The sequence below is a fragment of the Gymnoscopelus microlampas genome (genome assembly GCF_963454915.1).
Source record: "Gymnoscopelus microlampas genome assembly, chromosome: 3".
NCBI classification, from domain to species: domain Eukaryota; kingdom Metazoa; phylum Chordata; class Actinopteri; order Myctophiformes; family Myctophidae; genus Gymnoscopelus; species Gymnoscopelus microlampas.
The window spans coordinates 32,873,067-32,890,592 of record NC_139940.1 but is presented as its reverse complement, the minus strand read 5'-3'; the positions used below and the strand labels follow the sequence as shown (position 1 = coordinate 32,890,592).

Sequence of the window (17,526 nt, the reverse complement as noted above, 5' to 3'; positions counted from 1 at the left end):
CATATTGGCCAACATACTGTATGAATTTGGTGTCATCAAAGGCAAATGCATCAACCCCACAGCAAGCCTTTCTTAATGTTGGTAGAGTAATCCGTGTGCTCCATATGTTCCCTAAACAAAGATTGAGAGAGAATTCAAACACTAAAGCACCTCAGTGCTACAAACCACATATAAGACCCCTATATTATTATCACACATGTGCCTTTATTTTCCCTGGGAGAGGGCGGTGATAAAAGTACACAGAGGGTGATAAGCACACGCACACGCTGGTCAGCTGCCATATAACCCTTCCCCAGGCTAAATCCGTACCTCTATGTCTAATACGGCAGATGATCAATCAGTTTTAAAACGTTTTTTTTTCTAAACATTTGCTAAAATAGCTATTTTAGCTATTTGTCATACCATACGACAAAATATAAAGGGCTTAAGTGGTAAAGGAAAGGAACTCATGTCCAACCTAGAGGAAACTCAGCAAACCCACCAAACAGTTACTGTGGATGGTTTGGTTAGATCCACGGCTGAGGAGGAGGCAATGGAGTTTATCTGGGTGTAAAGAAAACACAGAGCAGAAAACACGGCCGCTGACAACTCACAGAATGGCAGCGAAATGGCATGTTTTCATTTTCAGCCTACTCCGCAGGGAAATCACAGAGAGAGACTCTGCCGTTTTGTGCACCAGGGCACTGAGGGCAGTTCCTTGTAGACATTAATGTAAATCTATTCATTCAATTAAAGTGTTGATCAAATGCTATTTTCTCGTTGTCTTTGCGATTAAATAAGGCTATGGGTATGTCGTTAGCAACAAATTAGTGCCTGCATTCCTCGTTACCCCTCGATGACAGTCCGCCATGCGGCAGAGCAACTGATCCAAAGAGAAGCATAAAGAGAGACAGACAGACAGGCCTAGGACGTTCTTATGCAACCTCAAAGAGCTGTGTGTGTGTGTGTGTGTGTGTGTGTGTGTGTGTGTGTGTGTGTGTGTGTGTGTGTGTGTGTGTGTGTGTGTGTGTGTGTGTGTGTGTGTGTGTGTGTGTGTGTGTGTGTGTGTGTGTGTGTGTGTGTGTGTTGGAGCCCCTGGGGGCCATGGCTGCATGTGTCTGTGACTGCTGTTCCGAATAGCTAGTCTTTAAAGGAATACAGAGCATCCTGGGAGGCCTACGGCTTCAGGTACTAGATCCAGATGTGTGGGCTGTGTTTTAAGTAGTAGGGAGAGGGAGAGATGGGGAGACGAGAGGAGAACAGCGTGAGACACTGGTTCCCGGTGTTTATTGAGAGATTAGGATTTCCTAACTTACGAACTCTGTTTAGCTCTAATAACTTATTTTAACCGTTTCTGTTTTATGTCATGAATGTGAGAGGGGATGACAAGCAGATGAGCATAGTACCTCAGCTCCGCTCATGTTTTTATTTCTACTTTCTTGCAGGGAAAAGAGTGGGAGGTGGTGATGAAAAAGGGAGAGAGTGGGCGTGTGCGGTGGAGTGATAGGGGATTCTCTTTATCAGATTTGAAGGAGGCACGCGGACCAGCCCACAACCCATTTTTATGACCTGCAATCGTCCCATCCATCCATCCATCCATCCATCCATCCCTCCCTCCTTCCCTCACTCCATCCTTCCATCCCCCTCTACTGTGCTTCCATGGCCCGGGGCGACGAGGGTGGGAGGTTGGTGATTTATACCTCTGTGTGTGTGTGTGTGTGTGTGTGTGTGTGTGTGTGTGTGTGTGTGTGTGTGTGTGTGTGTGTGTGTGTGTGTGTGTGTGTGTGTGTGTGTGTGTGTGTGTGTGTGTGTGTGTGTGTGTGTGTGTGTGTGTGTGTGTGGTAATGAAGCTGTCCCCCAGGCTACACTTACTATCCATACAGACACATTACCAGCCTATTGGAATTCCTGGTTATTGACCATCAGGCTACAAGTCAATATCCTTAGTATGTATGGTGGTGTGTCCATCTGTTCCCTTTCCAACCACACTGACTGACACAGCGTGGTCATTTTCAGCAGCTGTTTATCACCTGACTATCAGTAGTAGGTCAAAACATTGTTCACTGACATGCGTTAGCAAGAAATACCCTTATATTATTCACTGTCCAGTTTTATAGTAGAAAAGGATCTCTGGGATGGAAAGATGCCTATTAATGTGGTCATTTCCACCAGTGGCCAAAGACAGTATTTAGTGCGGCCCCAATCAGGATTTTTGGGACCGATCACTGGAAACCGAATTGTCTTTTTAAATTATTTATTTACTCCCTGAGTAGAAAATACATTCATCTCATTATAGCTCAACTAAATGAAGCAGACATAAGTATATTTACAAACAATTATACTGTAATGTTGTAAGTCACTCAGAGCATTAGCTACTGTAGTATGCCTAAAATGTAAATTAGAGCAAATAAATGATCAATATTTTGGTGTAGTGTTTTCTTTCTCTCACGCTATCTACCCAGAGTCTGTGAGAATGCCCAAAAGGTCAAGAGTCACTGGTGAGATTGATCAGTTCTGTCAGTCAGTGAAAGAGCCTTCAATAAAGTCCTTCCCTTGTGATTGTCTTCAGTAGATATATACGGTAGATGATTTAGATACTGTAGTATGAACAGTATGTTGTTTACTTGTAGATAGATCTTAAGTTTGTTGTATGATTATGGCTGCTGGCTATCCTAGTTACTTGGTACCAATCTCTCTCTCTCTGTGTGTACGTGCATGCGTGCGTGCGTGCGTGCGTGCGTGTGTGTGTGTGTGCGTGCGTGTGTGTGCGTGAGCGTGTGTGCGTGCGTGTGTCTGTGTGTGTGTGTGTGTGTGTGTGTGTGTGTGTGTTCTGATGTGATTGTGCTATTATGTTGTGGTATAATTAAACAAACATTGACATTACTATGGTCTATTGTCTATGGAAAAATGTAATTCAAGGTGGACTATCCACTTTCATATATACAAAAAAAAAGAGAACTAAAGAAAAACGTTTTTCTTTAGTTCTCAGTTCCTGTGCTGTACATACGGGCACAGGCCATTTTAACAGTGCGTGCAGTGCCAATCTGGGCTTATATTCTGTAACTCTGACCAACTGGCAATTAGGCCGTCCATGGATATAGCAGTAAGGTTTCGTCGTCCTCATAGAGTAGGGTGCATTATGCAGGGTGCACTCCACCCAAGCCTCAGCTCTGTAATTTGAAGGGCTGTTTGTTGCTCCATCTATGTCATGTCCTCTCTCTCTCTCTCTCTCTCTCTCTCTCTCTCTCTCTCTCTCTCTCTCTGACTTCTTCTGCTATCTTGCTAGCCGACTATCTTTGAAAAAGGTATCTCCGATATCATAGTTTATCTGTCTCTTGCTGTTCTTCACTCTTCCTTTGTTAATGTCTCATCTCCGCGTTTCATCAACACTGCAACAACAATGGTATTGTTGCCATACATCATAGGTGTCCTTAGAGCATGTGCTGTTTCAGTCCTCTCCTCCTTCATGTGATTATGTAAGACCTGTGTTTCTGCTTGGGTAACCTAGAGATAATGTTAGGTCATAATGCTTGGCTAACTATTACCGTGTTAGACGATAATACAGCATCCTCCCCTCTCTGTGACTGTGCTCCCATGCCTGCCTACATGGGCACAGGGTACTGGGTTCACTTTGAGCTCAAAGACTCGCTGTGCTGGTCAATACTAAAACTGCTGTAATGCAAGCTTCATTGATCAGACTCAGGCCATTCAATATGATTAAAATGTATATATGTATGTAACACACATGTATGACCCATTTCTATCATAGTAAAAAGAAAGATGTATTTTTCACATTATATATTTTGCATTCACTCTAAATGGATCTTGCACATTCATGCTAACACACATGCAGCCCAGCACTCGGTAAACCTTCTATTCCTCTTAAGACAGAACCACAATATGAATGGGCACAGTAATTTAATAACATACATTCCTGCCCATCAGTTATTCTCCTGGTAGAAAAACACAATTATTTAACATTGCAGACTGCCAAAACACCCATAAACGTATATAGGAGCTCGAGGCGCCTGTCTGCGATATTGGAGACTGGACAGGAATAGAAGCCACTTTCACATAGTAAACACTAGATCTTTGTAGGAAACCAATGCCCGGCTAAGCCACGGGTGGTATGACTGATGACCAGACCAGTATCTTATGACCGATGCTCTTATGAATGAACTCTGCCTCTCCTATGCAGACAAGTTGTCTTCACAGTTATTTAATACTATATGCTGCCAAAGGTACTCTTGCTTTTACATCAATCACGATTCACAGCACAGTTCTTTCTGGTAGGTAGCATTGCCCCACAAAATAGCACTGTATATACCTCGTAATGGGCCCTGTGACTGCATTAAAAGTTCAAGCTGTCCATGAATTGTTGTTTATGATGGGGTAGTTAAAATTTTATTTTTAGTCAAGACCATGTTTCCATGTCCATGCTCATGTTTGATCTAAACATGTAATGCATTTAAAGATAGGCGATTAAAAGCAAATTAACTCATACATGTATTTTATTCTAGGGTGAAATGTGATTATTACCTGACGATTTAGGTCATATGAAGCTAGTGGCTGTAGTGTGGTATGCTATGAATAGAAGAAAACAGCCGTACTACTGCACCAGCTTATTACAGGATGCAGGAGTATAGAATGCTGCTCAGAAATGTTTCATCTATTCACTTTCAGAGTCGTGCAAAGGCAGAAAGACTGCATAAAACCGAAACACCCCCCATGGTTACTTCCAGTTTTCAGATCTTGGTGAAATAATCCACTGAAAATAGTTCTGTCAAATAACTTTTTCATTCATCTTTCCAATCATATTAGACTGACATGTGACGTGAAGGTGTCATGCATCCTTTGTTTTTATGATGTTCTGACAATCTGAATATTTTAGACTGGAGATGCCACTTGATGCTGAACCTGGTATTACCTATTGTACCTTTTGTAATTAGTACAGCTTGAGACTATGATGTGAGGTTCAACCTATCTACCGGTATGTATATGGTTGTGTGCCAACGGCAGAGAACTGCTCGGCCACTATCGTCAGTGTCTGATGTACAGTATATCATATGATATGAATTCATGCAATAAACTTCTAACTTAGAAATAGTCAAGTGGTGCCGACTCAGTTTGCCTCAACTGATCCAGAATTCCCCAATAATTTACTGCCACTTTCCTCATGTCCCATTAAAGATTCTCCCAGTGACGTGGTATCATGCTGTGTGTGGGCTCTCAGTAGCAGTCAGCAGGATACCATTGAGCTATGAGGCCTCACTCAGGAAAAGAGTGAGAAGAAGTAAAACATGTTCAAACTTTGAATTATGTTGGAAGGAATGTGTTTCATTCCGTCTTATTTCCCATATCCAAGTCTGAGAGTTGCCAAGAATGCTTACGAGTGCATCTCAATTTCACGTGGTACGATTTCTGGATGATAATTTTCGAATCGGGCCTTTAAAAGCCACAGCATGAGCAACCAGGGAGTGTGACTCAGTGGACGAACTGTGCTCCACGGCAACAGTGTGGGACGCAAAGATGGAGTGCCATCTGTTCACATCAGCGATCCTCCTGAGATTAATCAAGACGAGAGGAGAGGCATTTTCAGGAGCTAATATGGACAGACTGCCTCGTGGGATTGTTACGGGTCCAAGTTTTGCATTAATCTGAAAGATGTTTTGCTAACTAGTGTGCTGTTCTTTTCTTTTCCATTTAGTGTCCTGAGGGGTGGAGCCTAATGACCTTGATCTCAGCTTAAACCACCCCTGCTGTAATCTTCAGCACCCACCTGTGTGATTGAGCCTGGCTCTATTTAAAAGGCAGTTCAGTTAGTATACAAGTTACGATATCAGTCACTCAGGTGTCCATTAATTCATCTTTCGATTAACTAACAAGCTCCCCCATGACAGCCACCTCGTTACACAGTGATGCATCCAAAACCTCATCCAACCAGGCAGCATTAAGTCAGTCAGTCAGTCAGTCAGTCGGTTCATTAGCTGGTCAGAATTTAGACAGAATGGCAATCTGTCAGCCAGCCACCCATCCTCACAGCCACCCAACCAGCCAATCAGTCATTTGTAGTATTTTACCAAGGGATTCTTTTGGTCTCTGAACTTCAGTTAGTAATTAGAGCACTACAGTGCACCCACACGCACGCACGCACGCACGCACGCACGCACGCACGCACACACGCACGCACGCACACACACACACACACACACACACACACACTTAACGGTTTGGAAGCAACATAGCTGAGCAGCTGTGAGCGAAGACTTCAACACTTGACAAACCAGCAGCAATTAGGTAGCCTGCTGGAGGGGTTAAAGAGAGTGAGGTGGCCGCGTTTACAACTCCTACACAGTAAAATCCTGTTCATTAAAGACACTGAGACACTCTTGGAGTTGCAAATGGATATAATAACACTTATTTAGTGTGTATAGAGAATAAGTAACTGAATGACTGATTGAATGGATGAGCGAATGAATGGTTAATAGTGCATAGTTGAATGGAAGCAATAGATCTATATATCTTGATATATAATGAAATGCATTGAAATGGATGAGATACAAAAATCCTGTTATAACTCACTTCCTCCTGACTAGCTACTAATGGAAAGATGGCAAGTAAACAAGTTCACAGGACTTTTTTGTGTTATCCTTATAGCCTAAATGTCTGTGCTTTTTACATTTCTGACTAATAAAGTATTCAATCAATCAAATGGCTGTTAGAAAAGTCATGCAGGCTATGTTTGGACTGATGGATGACATGGATGGAATTAAGCTCAATTGACATTATGTATGCACATATTTTACTCTACTCATATCAGGAATATTTGGAATATCTGACCTGTTTTTCTTGTTATTACTTTCTGTCTCTATTCTTCTTCTCTTTCCTGAAAACAGCGATGATGGTAGCTTGTACGGAAATGTTTTACCCATTTTTCTTTACACCTCTAAACCTGTGATGTGACAATGAAGTCGAAGTTGATGAAATGATGAAGAGAATGTGTACGTTTGACCACATGAGCAAAATGTCGTCAACACTAGGCCATCAGCTATATGTGCTAAGTGTAAAAAACAGCATTTTCTTATTGCTTTTTCTTCATAATATCTTATAAAAGTTTCCTGCAGCCTAACCTATTTCTGTCTTCACCATGAATACTGTATGAGCTGCGTTTGCCGCTATATAAACATTCAAGAAATCCAACTTCACTGTGTGCCAACTTTCCAGCCTGATATAAAGCAGCTATAGGAAAATAAACTGGCACACACCCAACCAACCATCACAGAGACTGTAGCATTTTGAATACAATACATTTTGACAACATTCCTAACCGTCTGAGAGCAGAGGCAATTTCTACAGTAAAATATGTGTTTTTTTGTTTAATTAAACATGTATTAAGTGTGAGTATGCGTGTGCGTGTGGAATGCATGTGAGTGTGTGTGTGTGTGTGTGTGTGTGTGTGTGTGTGTGTGTGTGTGTGTGTGTGTGTGTGTGTGTGTGTGCGTGTGCGCGTGTGCGTGTGCGTGTGCGTGTGTGTGTGTGTTCCTCCACATGAGATCATCAGTGCAGACTGTGAGTAGCAGACCCTCAGGCACCAGGTGTCAAAAGACAAACAGCTGAGGGACAGCTGCCTGCTTCTTCTGGTCTACTCTGGTGTGCATCACAGTGGTGGTGGTCCCACACATTATTGAGACCTCTTCTTCCCAAACCAGAGTGCTCAACTGTGTCTTAAGCTGTCCTTGTAGGCTGCTTATGACCTGATAATGTGCATCAGATAAGGCTAAGCTAAAGCATGCGCTTGCGACTCTTAACCTAAATTAATCTGTTTTTGGTTTGGCAAGGAAATGCGCAGTGAAGTACCAACCAACAATGAGCTACAATAGTTATTAGAGTACTTAAAACAAAGCTGATCTTCATCTTTAATTTGCCATCTATTTAATTTGCTATCATTATATATATTTGATCTGCATCATTAGCTGGACCTGAGTCACATTCTGGAGTGGTGTGTAGTAGGACATAATGGACTACCTTGTGTTTATGTTTGGCAAGAGAGAATGGTGTAGCTATTTGTTATTGTGATGATGCCATCATATTAAGAGAAAGGCATGTGCTATTATTACCCACATCATGTGCTGATGATGATGATGATGGCCTGGCCTCTATCTGTGAGCATCAGATATGAAACCTACATACAATAATACTGCTGGCGTTTCATGCAATGAATTCTCCAATCGATTCAGTTTAAAGGAACAAAGTGTTCGGCTCGCAGGTCCAGACCGTCCAGCTGGGTTCGTGACGTATAGGTTGATGAGATACGTAGCCTATATAGCTACACTATATGCTTTGGGGGAGACTTCAACATTACACCATCACCCATGGCAATCCAAATGTGTCATTGTCAAAACGACATCGGGGACGTTTTATTTGGACGGTTGTCACAGAGGTAACAGGATAGGTGGACACTATAGGGACATCTGGGCACCTCGATGTAAAATTGGTTATTTTGACCAAAATGTTAAAATATATATATATATATTTGGAAAATTATTTTAAGTAAAGTAAAGTATACATTATTAGAACATTCTTAAACATTCGACAATTAAGGTCTAACATTTCTACAATTGCTATAAAACCAAACCTGTATATCCAGTCATTTTCATTTTGGGGCATAAACAATAAGTTGAAGGATGCAATTAAGTCTGATAATGATGTGCTATACAAGTTCACATCATGCATACTTTACATTACTTTTATTCTTTAACATTTTGGACAAAATAGACAATTTTACATCGAGGTGCCCAGATGTCCCTATAGTGCCCACCTATCCTGTATCCGTCACAGTAGACGCTGCATACGAACCAAATCAAACCCATTTGTTACTCCCAGAGTGTAGAGAATAGATGGAAACAAATGGACCGTTATTTGGTTCCATTCGCACACTCTCAGTGTTAAATGATTTCAGTGTAGTGTAATAATCGGGGAGGCACCTATATGCATCCACCACAATACACATCCGTTGGTGATCATCTTGACAACAATGTAAAACCGTCGGTGTGGTCGTTGTGAGCTGCCCACATAATGTGGCAGGCAGCTCACAACCAACACAGCGATGGTTTCATCTCATCATCGTGACTTTTATCTTTCTTACCGGATTTGAAAAACGCCGCTATGTCTGCGGCGTCCTTCGCAGCCTCATCCAGACCCTCTCCTGCGCTCATCGCTGCCTGCAATCACAGTAAATTATATCCACTGAGAAGAAGAAATCCCCAACGGTTTCGTTGTGTCAGTCAATGGGAAGAATGGCAACGGTCTTTCATTGAAGCGGCGTCTATATTAGTCTCTACTGTGTTATCATCATCACAGCAGCACGCAATGCAACAATACGTTGTTCTCCCCTCAATAAACGAGAAGAAACCTCCATTTTGGCCCCGACGAGAGAAAAAAATCTTACGACCGATCGGCGGGCGCTCCTCCCGAGTGGGGACGTGAGGGGGAGTGATGGCGAGAGAAGGAGGAGGAGGAGGAGGAGGAGGAAGGAGGAGGTGGGCTATTCCTTTTCAAAGGGAGGTGATGGTGGGGGGTGTGTGAGGGGGATATCCTGGGATTCCGTTTTGGGTTTGGTGCATTGTGCGACACAGCCCCTCTCAACGTCACAGCCATGCTGATGTGGTGCGAGTAGCCCGCTCTGCATCTGTATCATCAATAGGCCGCCTGAAATGTATAATAAAATACAATAAATAATGATTTAACGTGTTTTGAATTTGAGAAGGCAATTAAAAGTGTTGATCGATAGGTTCATACACAGGATATTTATCTCAGCTATATTCATTGGAGAGGCTGTGTAGGATGCTGGTGACGACAATATTGCCATGAAGTCATTTGCCCTACAATTCTAATTCAAGTCATCCTCCTCAGTGTGTGCAGCAGTTAATTCCTTTGTTGTGATGCACTGCTGCCATCTGTGGGTTGATTTGATCTGTCTCTCTCTCTCTTTATTGCCGTGTGTGTGTGTGTGTGTGTGTGTGTGTGTGTGTGTGTGTGTGTGTGTGTGTGTGTGTGTGTGTGTGTGTGCGTGTGCGTGTGCGTGTGCGTGTGCGTGTGCGTGTGCGTGTGCGAGTGTGTGTGCGTGTGTGTGTGTGTGTGTGTGTGTGTGTATGTGATTTATGATTATGATTGTGATCGAGCAGCACCAATCACTAACAATCTCATCATTGAATCACTGAATTTAAGTGGCAAACTTTAATACAACTTACAAGTGTTATGGGTAAATCAGAAAAAGATCCTGCTATTAAACTGCTCTGTTAAATTGTATAATATGAGCGTCTCTTATAGCCTACCCGTCTCAATAGATGGGTTAGATACTGGACTGAAGCTTCCAGGGGGCTGCTCATGTTGATATATGTAAAATGTGCTCCATGTAGACTACTGCTGGTGTGTTCCTTGTATGTAAAGATAGTTACTGATAAATGCAAGTACACGAAGAACACAAAAGGCAAGTCACAGTATAGAGATGTTTCTGAGATGTTCCTGTGTAAACTAAAGGAACCCTTGAGTAGCTATACTGAAATAAATAAAAAACCAAAACCGATGGGAGCTAAGCATTTGTCCTGTGTGAGGAATATGATATTACTGTATTGTTAATGATGCTTTTATTTGATTTATTCTTGTCTTTGGATAGGATGGTGAAAGCACATCCTTAAGACAACTTACACTTGATTTCTTTCTTTTTTAAGATGAATTCTTTTTTTTCTTTTTTTTTGGACAATTACAGACTTATAAGTTGTTAAACAGGCATGTAACTTATAATTAATTTTGAAGCTTCCAATTCATTAGGTCTTACATGTATTCTATACCAAAATGGAAGCAAGTCCCCACAACTGTTTTTGTAGCCTACATGCCTGACTGTACCTCGTGCTGTTTACATTTCTGACTAATAAAGTATTCAAAGTATTCAATCAGTTTTTTAATACTTATCCGAGGGATAGTATTGGAGACAACATCAGCTTCAAAACAGTCACTGTTAATGTGAGTAATGAAGGCATCACCAAAGAAAACACCATGGGTGAGGATGGTGTAGACCTTGGAGGCACTGACTTCTTTAAGTTTGAATCCATATGTGACGGTGGCCAGGTTGTCACATGTAACTTGCCACTTCTTTTTAGAATGCTGACACTCTTTACTTTGTCTCAATAATAAATAAATAACAATACACATTAAACTCACAACAATAAAATATCAGTTGCACGGTAAAGTGCGGGGTGCGTAATTACTGTGAGAATAATACTGTTTGTTAGGTACTGCAAGACTACGCCACCTTTTTATTTAAGAGGTAGGGTCCTCTGTAACACTCTTTCTTAGGCTATTCACAGGTTCGAGTTTACCCAGGTAAGTACAATACTTTTAAATGAGAACAACACTTCAACACATATCCCTTGGAGAAAGCTGGACGGAAACAGGTTTGTATAAAAAGGTAATCTATTTTATTAAGCTAATACAGTGGCGTCTATAAGCCATAAAATATTGAAAAGCATAAACAAAATATAACACTAATTCTAAAACCTCAACCTCCTAATGCGCCCACTAACTAACTAAAATACAGGAATACAGACAATCACCAAACACTAAAAACAGACAGGGCTTGTGCAAACTATAGCAAATAAATAATGAATTTAGCGTTAAAGTGCCAACTATTACTGAAGCAGTAAAGTGCCAAGTGCCAATTCAATTGCTATATGTCATATACTCATCACGGTTCAATGCAAAAGGTGGGAATGTCCTTATATGGGGTTTAACTGGAGCGGGGGTTTAGGCCAGGAATCACTGTCTCTTCTTGTCTTCGTGCGTATTGCCTGCAATCATAGAAACTAGAACCAGTTCATCTGTTCAGGTATATTTCACATATGAGGTTTAGGACCGTGGGTTTATAAAGGTAACGTTGCATAGAAGGACACTTACTCGCCCGCCAGACTGTACGTCTGGCTTTGAGGGTGTGAAGCGCGCAACGTTATCGCCACTGGACCTCTCCTCCGTTCCTTGGTTCGTCTGTCTGTCCTCCCCGTCTCTGCTGCTACTGCGCCGTCTGCTCACCGTCCGCTGCTGGTGGCTTGGTACGTGCCGCGATCACTGTATTCCCCACCTCTGCTCCGTGGTATGTCTGCTCCTCCTGTGCACAACCGTCCCTTCTGGCTGTCACTTCCACACTGCCCTGTATGCCTGTCTCTCTGCTGTCCAAGTGGCTCGCGCTCACTTTTGAATAAGGTGGGCCACACCCTACTCCGCCCTCATTCGCTCTGCCACCAGCGTGACCTGGGGACATTGGCCGTCCGCTGTCACAAGGCCAATGTCACACAGCCTATAGGGGAGTCCAATGTCAAGTGGCTCGGGGACCGGGGGGAAATACATTGTCAACCATAAAACATGCAGTGCAGAAATATAGTTAAGAGAATGATGTTTTTAAGTGCGTAATACAGGTTTTTCATCATCAATAAAAAATGTTACAATTTGGTTTCACCCCCCTGCTTTGACCCTGTCACATCCCCCCCCACTTTTCCGTTGCCAGTCCCTGCAACTGTCCCTAATCATGTCCATACCTCTGGGGTGGCTGGCCTATATTTGCTCTTCCCGAGCGCCGTGGCTCATCTGGTGCTCTCGGGACGGAGAGAAACCCATAATACTGCGGCGTTGTTGCTTCTACCTGCTCGGGCTGCACTACAGCTGGGGGGTCCTCGTGGGGCGACCTGGGGGCTACACACACTTTCAACGCATTTCTATGTATGGTCTTTTCTCGCCCCCCCTTCTCGGGTCTGACTCGGTACACCAACCCCGTAGCTCCCACCTGTTCCATCACTGCGTAAGGCTCGGGGTCCCACCACGTACTCAATTTCCCCTGGCCATCTCTCTTCCTATTTCGAATCCACACTCTCTCTCCTGGTAATAGGGGTGTAATACCGGCCCTACGGTCATAAACCTGCTTTCTCCTCTTGGCCGTTTCTCCCATCCTCTCCCCTGCGGTCCTATAAGCTGTCGCCATTCTCTGTTGGTGGTCCTGTACCCAGCCACCCACTCCCATGCGCTCTTGCGCTGACTGCACTCCTAACTGGACATCTATAGGGCGCCTCAAATGTCGGCCAAACATTAAGTAGGCGGGGGCATAACCCGTAGCACTATGGATCGTGTTGTTATAAGCATGAACTAACTCGGGTAAGTGCTCATTCCATCTTCCTTGTTTATCAGTGTCTAGTGATCGCAACATGTTCAGTAATGTCTGATTAAATCGTTCCACTCCACCGTTCCCAGCCGGGTGGTACGGAGTGGTGCGACTTTTTGCAATACCATAAGTCTGACATAAATGGTGCATTAACTCGGACTCGAAGTTGGGGCCTCGATCTGAGTGGAACCGGGCCGGACAGCCGAACGGCTGGATAATATGCGTCCATAACGCACGGACAGTGGTGTGCGCAGTCTGGTCTCGGGTGGCAATAGCCCAACTATAACGGGTGAATAAGTCAGTAGCTACCAGAATGTTTTGCCACGCATCAGCAGGCCTACCTAATGTGAGGAAATCAATGGCTATTACTTCTAGTGGATATGAGACTTCAAAGGGTTGTAAGGGGGCCCGAGGCTCTGACCTGTTCCTCTGCAGGCTGCAGGCGACACAACCCTGTTGTAACTGACGCACCGCTCCCTCCATGCCTGGCCAATAGAACCGACGTCGCAGCTGGGCCAAGGTCCTCTCCAACCCAGCATGCGCCGCGGCCGTGTGGATTCCTCTCCATACCTCCTCTCTGCGTGAACCTGGACAAATGATCTGTGAGTATTGTTCTTTGGTATAAGGATCGGTCACCTTCCTATATAACACATGATTTCGTATAATCAGTTTGTTCCACTGGCGTAACAGTTGCCGCGCTCCCCGAGTCCAATTCTTCCTCTCCACCATATTAGGGGCTCTCCCCCGTTCCACGCACCTCTTCACCACCTGCACATCTGGATCCCGATCCTGCGTCTCTCTCCACTCATCCTCCCGGGCTGCTGGCGTCGATTGTACAGCCGCCACATCTACAGGCTGCACTGGGAACCGCGATAGGGCATCAGCGTTGGCGTTGTTTTTGCCCGGTCGATACTTGATGTCGAAAGTAAACGACGCAAGTTGAGCAGCCCACCGTTGTTCCACAGCTCCCAATCTAGCCGTTTGGAGATGCGCAACAGGGTTATTGTCCGTGAATATTGTGAATCGAGCGCCAGTGAGATAATCTTTAAACTTCTCGGTCACGGCCCATTTAAGGGCCAAAAGCTCCAATTTGAACGAGCTATAATTTGCGTCATTCTGCTCGGTCGGGTGGAGACTGCGGCTTGCATAAGCTATTACACGTTCGTGACCGTCTTGGACCTGGGCTAGAACCGCTCCCAACCCACGGCCACTCGCATCAGTGTAAACCACAAAAGGCTGTGTATAATCCGCATACGCTAACACCGGGGCTTGTGTGAGGGCACTCTTTAACGCATCAAACGCCCGCTGGCACTCCGAAGTCCACTCGACTTTACACTGGTGGGATTTTACGTCATTTGGGATTCCTATCAATAAGTTGTTTAAGGGTCGTGCTATAGCAGCAAAAGAGGACACGAAACGCCGATAGTAACCCGCTAGACCTAGAAACGCGCGGACCTCGCGGACCGTTGAGGGTGGTGTCCAGTCCCGCACTGCCACCACTTTCTCCGGATCGGGCCGCACTCCCTCTTTGTCCACGACATGGCCCAGAAATTGCACTTCCCTCCGCAGAAGTTTGCATTTGTCTAACCGCAGCTTCAGTCCATGTCTCCACAGGCGTTGGAAGACGAGCTCGAGGTGCTGTAGATGAGAGGAGAAGTCAGGTGAATATACTATAATGTCATCAAGATATACCAGCAAGGATTCTGTCACCTGACCACTCAGACACTGCTGCATCAGCCTCTGGAACGTCGCGGGCGCATTACAAAGCCCGAACGGCATGCGTTGAAACTCGAACAGGCCCAGCGGGGTCGTAAAGGCGGTCTTCTCCCGGTCCCGGGGATCCATTCCTACTTGCCAATACCCGCTGGCCAGGTCTAACGTGGAGAACCATTGCGCCTTCGTCAGGCTGGTGAGCGTCTCTTCTATCCTGGGTAGGGGGAAGGCGTCCTTGTGCGTCACGGCGTTAAGTTTCCTGTAGTCGACGCAGAACCTCCAGCTGCCATCTTTCTTCTTGACCAGTACGATAGGTGCCGCCCACGGACTGCAACTCTCCTTGATGACTCCCTTCTCCAGCATCTCATTCAGGAGGGTCTTCATCTCCCGGTACATGGAGGGCGGCAACGGCCGGTGTCGCTCTCGTATGGGTGCCGCGTCTCCGGTCGGTATCTGGTGTTGCACGACGTCCGTCCGTCCGAAATCCTCGTCATGGATGGCGAACACCTTCTTCCACCGACACAACATCTCGTGTAACTCTCTCTTCTGCGCCTCCGGCAGGTCATCACGCTCCGTCAACACTTCCATCTCTTCGGGCAGGGTCTTCAGTGGTCCATCATCTTCCACACTGATTACGGCCACTTCCACCTCTCCGTCGGTCCCCAGGGACAGGCTCAGGTCCCTGCCGCCTCGGACATCCGCTTCTTCCACCGGGTACAGCCTCCCCAGCTTCTGGTGGCGGTCCAGGACCAGACTATATGCGTGTGGGTTGCACACTCGTATGGGAACACGTCCGTGGCGCACCGTGACGAGGGCACGGGCCACTCCCAAATCTTTTCCATCCGGCAAGGCTTCCATCAAGGCCTCGTAGTCCGCTCCATTTGGTCCTCTCCAAGCGCGGCCCCAGATCATCACTTCACTCTGCGCGGGGATTCGAATCTTCCGCCGGCCGACCGGCCACACATAACCGATGGACCCATCTTCGTTCGTCACTGCCTCCACCCTCCTACAGGTGGCGAATGCGTCCTTCCACAGCGTCCTTCCCTGCTGACATGGAAACACAGGCCTCCCAGGCCATTTAAAGAGGGCATGCCATACAGCGTTCACGACATTCATCCCAATAATCAGCGGTTGAGTACAATGTTCATCTTTCACGATTACAACTCCTCTCCCTGGGATCTTCATTCCCTCCAGCTCTAGGTCCAATATGGCATAGCCAGTGTACGGTAAGTCAAGACCATTAGCGGCGCGTAATTTAAAAACAAGGGGCCCATTTCCCAACGTTAGGTGTGAGAATTTTTCCTCAAATAAGCTTTGCTGCATTAATGTGACTTGTGACCCAGTATCCAGTAACCCCCTTAAGTGGACTCCTCCCATAGTGATCCCAATAGTCGGACAGTCCCCAATAAACACTTCATTAGCCCTTGATCTGGCGAGTGCGCGCTGCACCCCTGTCTCCCGGACCTCGGCGACAGGGCGTACTAGTTTAAATGATTGGGGTCAGATTTACAAAAGCGAGCAATGTGCCCAGACTGCCTACAGCTCCTACAGATCGGCCTACCTCCCTCATCCCACTCGTTGCGTTGGTACGGCTCCCGGCGTCGTTCAGATGGAGGCGAACCGCGAGGTCGTGTATCGGTGGTGTTGGGTCGAAGGAGCGGTCTGATCTCTTTCATGAGCTCCTGCGTAAACCCCTGCATTTGCGATTTGACGTCTTCCATAATCTCCTGTTTCAGTTTCTCTCTCCATTCAGATTCCTGTGAGGGTGTTGGGATAGAGACAGGTTTAACAGCATGGCACAAGATTTCAGCAGTCCCTTCTCTTCTATGTTCAGTGTCTAGTAGGAAGGCCTCATTTTTTAGGGCGGCGAAATCTTCTGTGGGGTTTCGACGGGCATATATTCTTAAGGCTTGACCCAGAGGGCCTTCAGACAGTCCTACAAGTAACTGCTCTCGCAGAATGGCATCGGAGGGAGCGGTGTCTGGGTCGAGCCGCCGCAGCCCGCAGAACAACTCTCTAAGCCTCAAAATATAAGCCTGCACACTTTCGCCTGCGCGTTGCGCACAGCCATAGAACAAGGCACGAGCTTGGGAAGCAGAAACAGATGTTTTATACAACGTGTCTAAACATTTAAAGACTTTGGCCACTGTATTGCGATCTTCCTTGTCAATTACACTAATTTGTCGCTTAGCTTCCTCAGTAAGGGTCTGTACTACAAAAGCAACTTTTTTCTCCTCTGTTAAATCCTGAGTGCCCAATAATCCTTTAATCTGTTCTCTCCATTCCCTGTATTTCTCCTCACCTTCTATGCCCGAAAACTTAGGTAGCCACGGTGCCCCTGGATACACTGGCATCATCATCATTACTTTCTTGATTCAACCAAACAAAACAAAACAAAAAGCAGCAAAACAGCAAAATTTCAATACAGTTTCTCTTAGGGATTTTGTGTTGTTCTCTACCCAGTCCTGCCGCGCTACGCCAAATATGTGACGGTGGCCAGGTTGTCACATGTAACTTGCCACTTCTTTTTAGAATGCTGACACTCTTTACTTTGTCTCAATAATAAATAAATAACAATACACATTAAACTCACAACAATAAAATATCAGTTGCACGGTAAAGTGCGGGGT

The 17,526-nt window shown here is 45.2% G+C and overlaps 1 protein-coding gene across 2 annotated transcripts in view; it reads right to left on the bottom strand.

Moving 5' to 3' along the window:
* Window positions 1–9,374, bottom strand: part of triob (trio Rho guanine nucleotide exchange factor b) — a 154,961-nt gene extending 145,587 nt beyond the window's left edge. For both annotated transcript variants that reach the window (XM_084053314.1, XM_084053316.1), the window contains exon 1: window positions 9,125–9,374. In XM_084053314.1, coding sequence (XP_083909440.1) covers window positions 9,125–9,194 — 70 coding nt within the window. In that variant the 5' untranslated portion in view covers window positions 9,195–9,374. The remainder of the gene's footprint in view (window positions 1–9,124) is intronic.
* Between the last annotated feature and the right edge of the window lie 8,152 nt (window positions 9,375–17,526).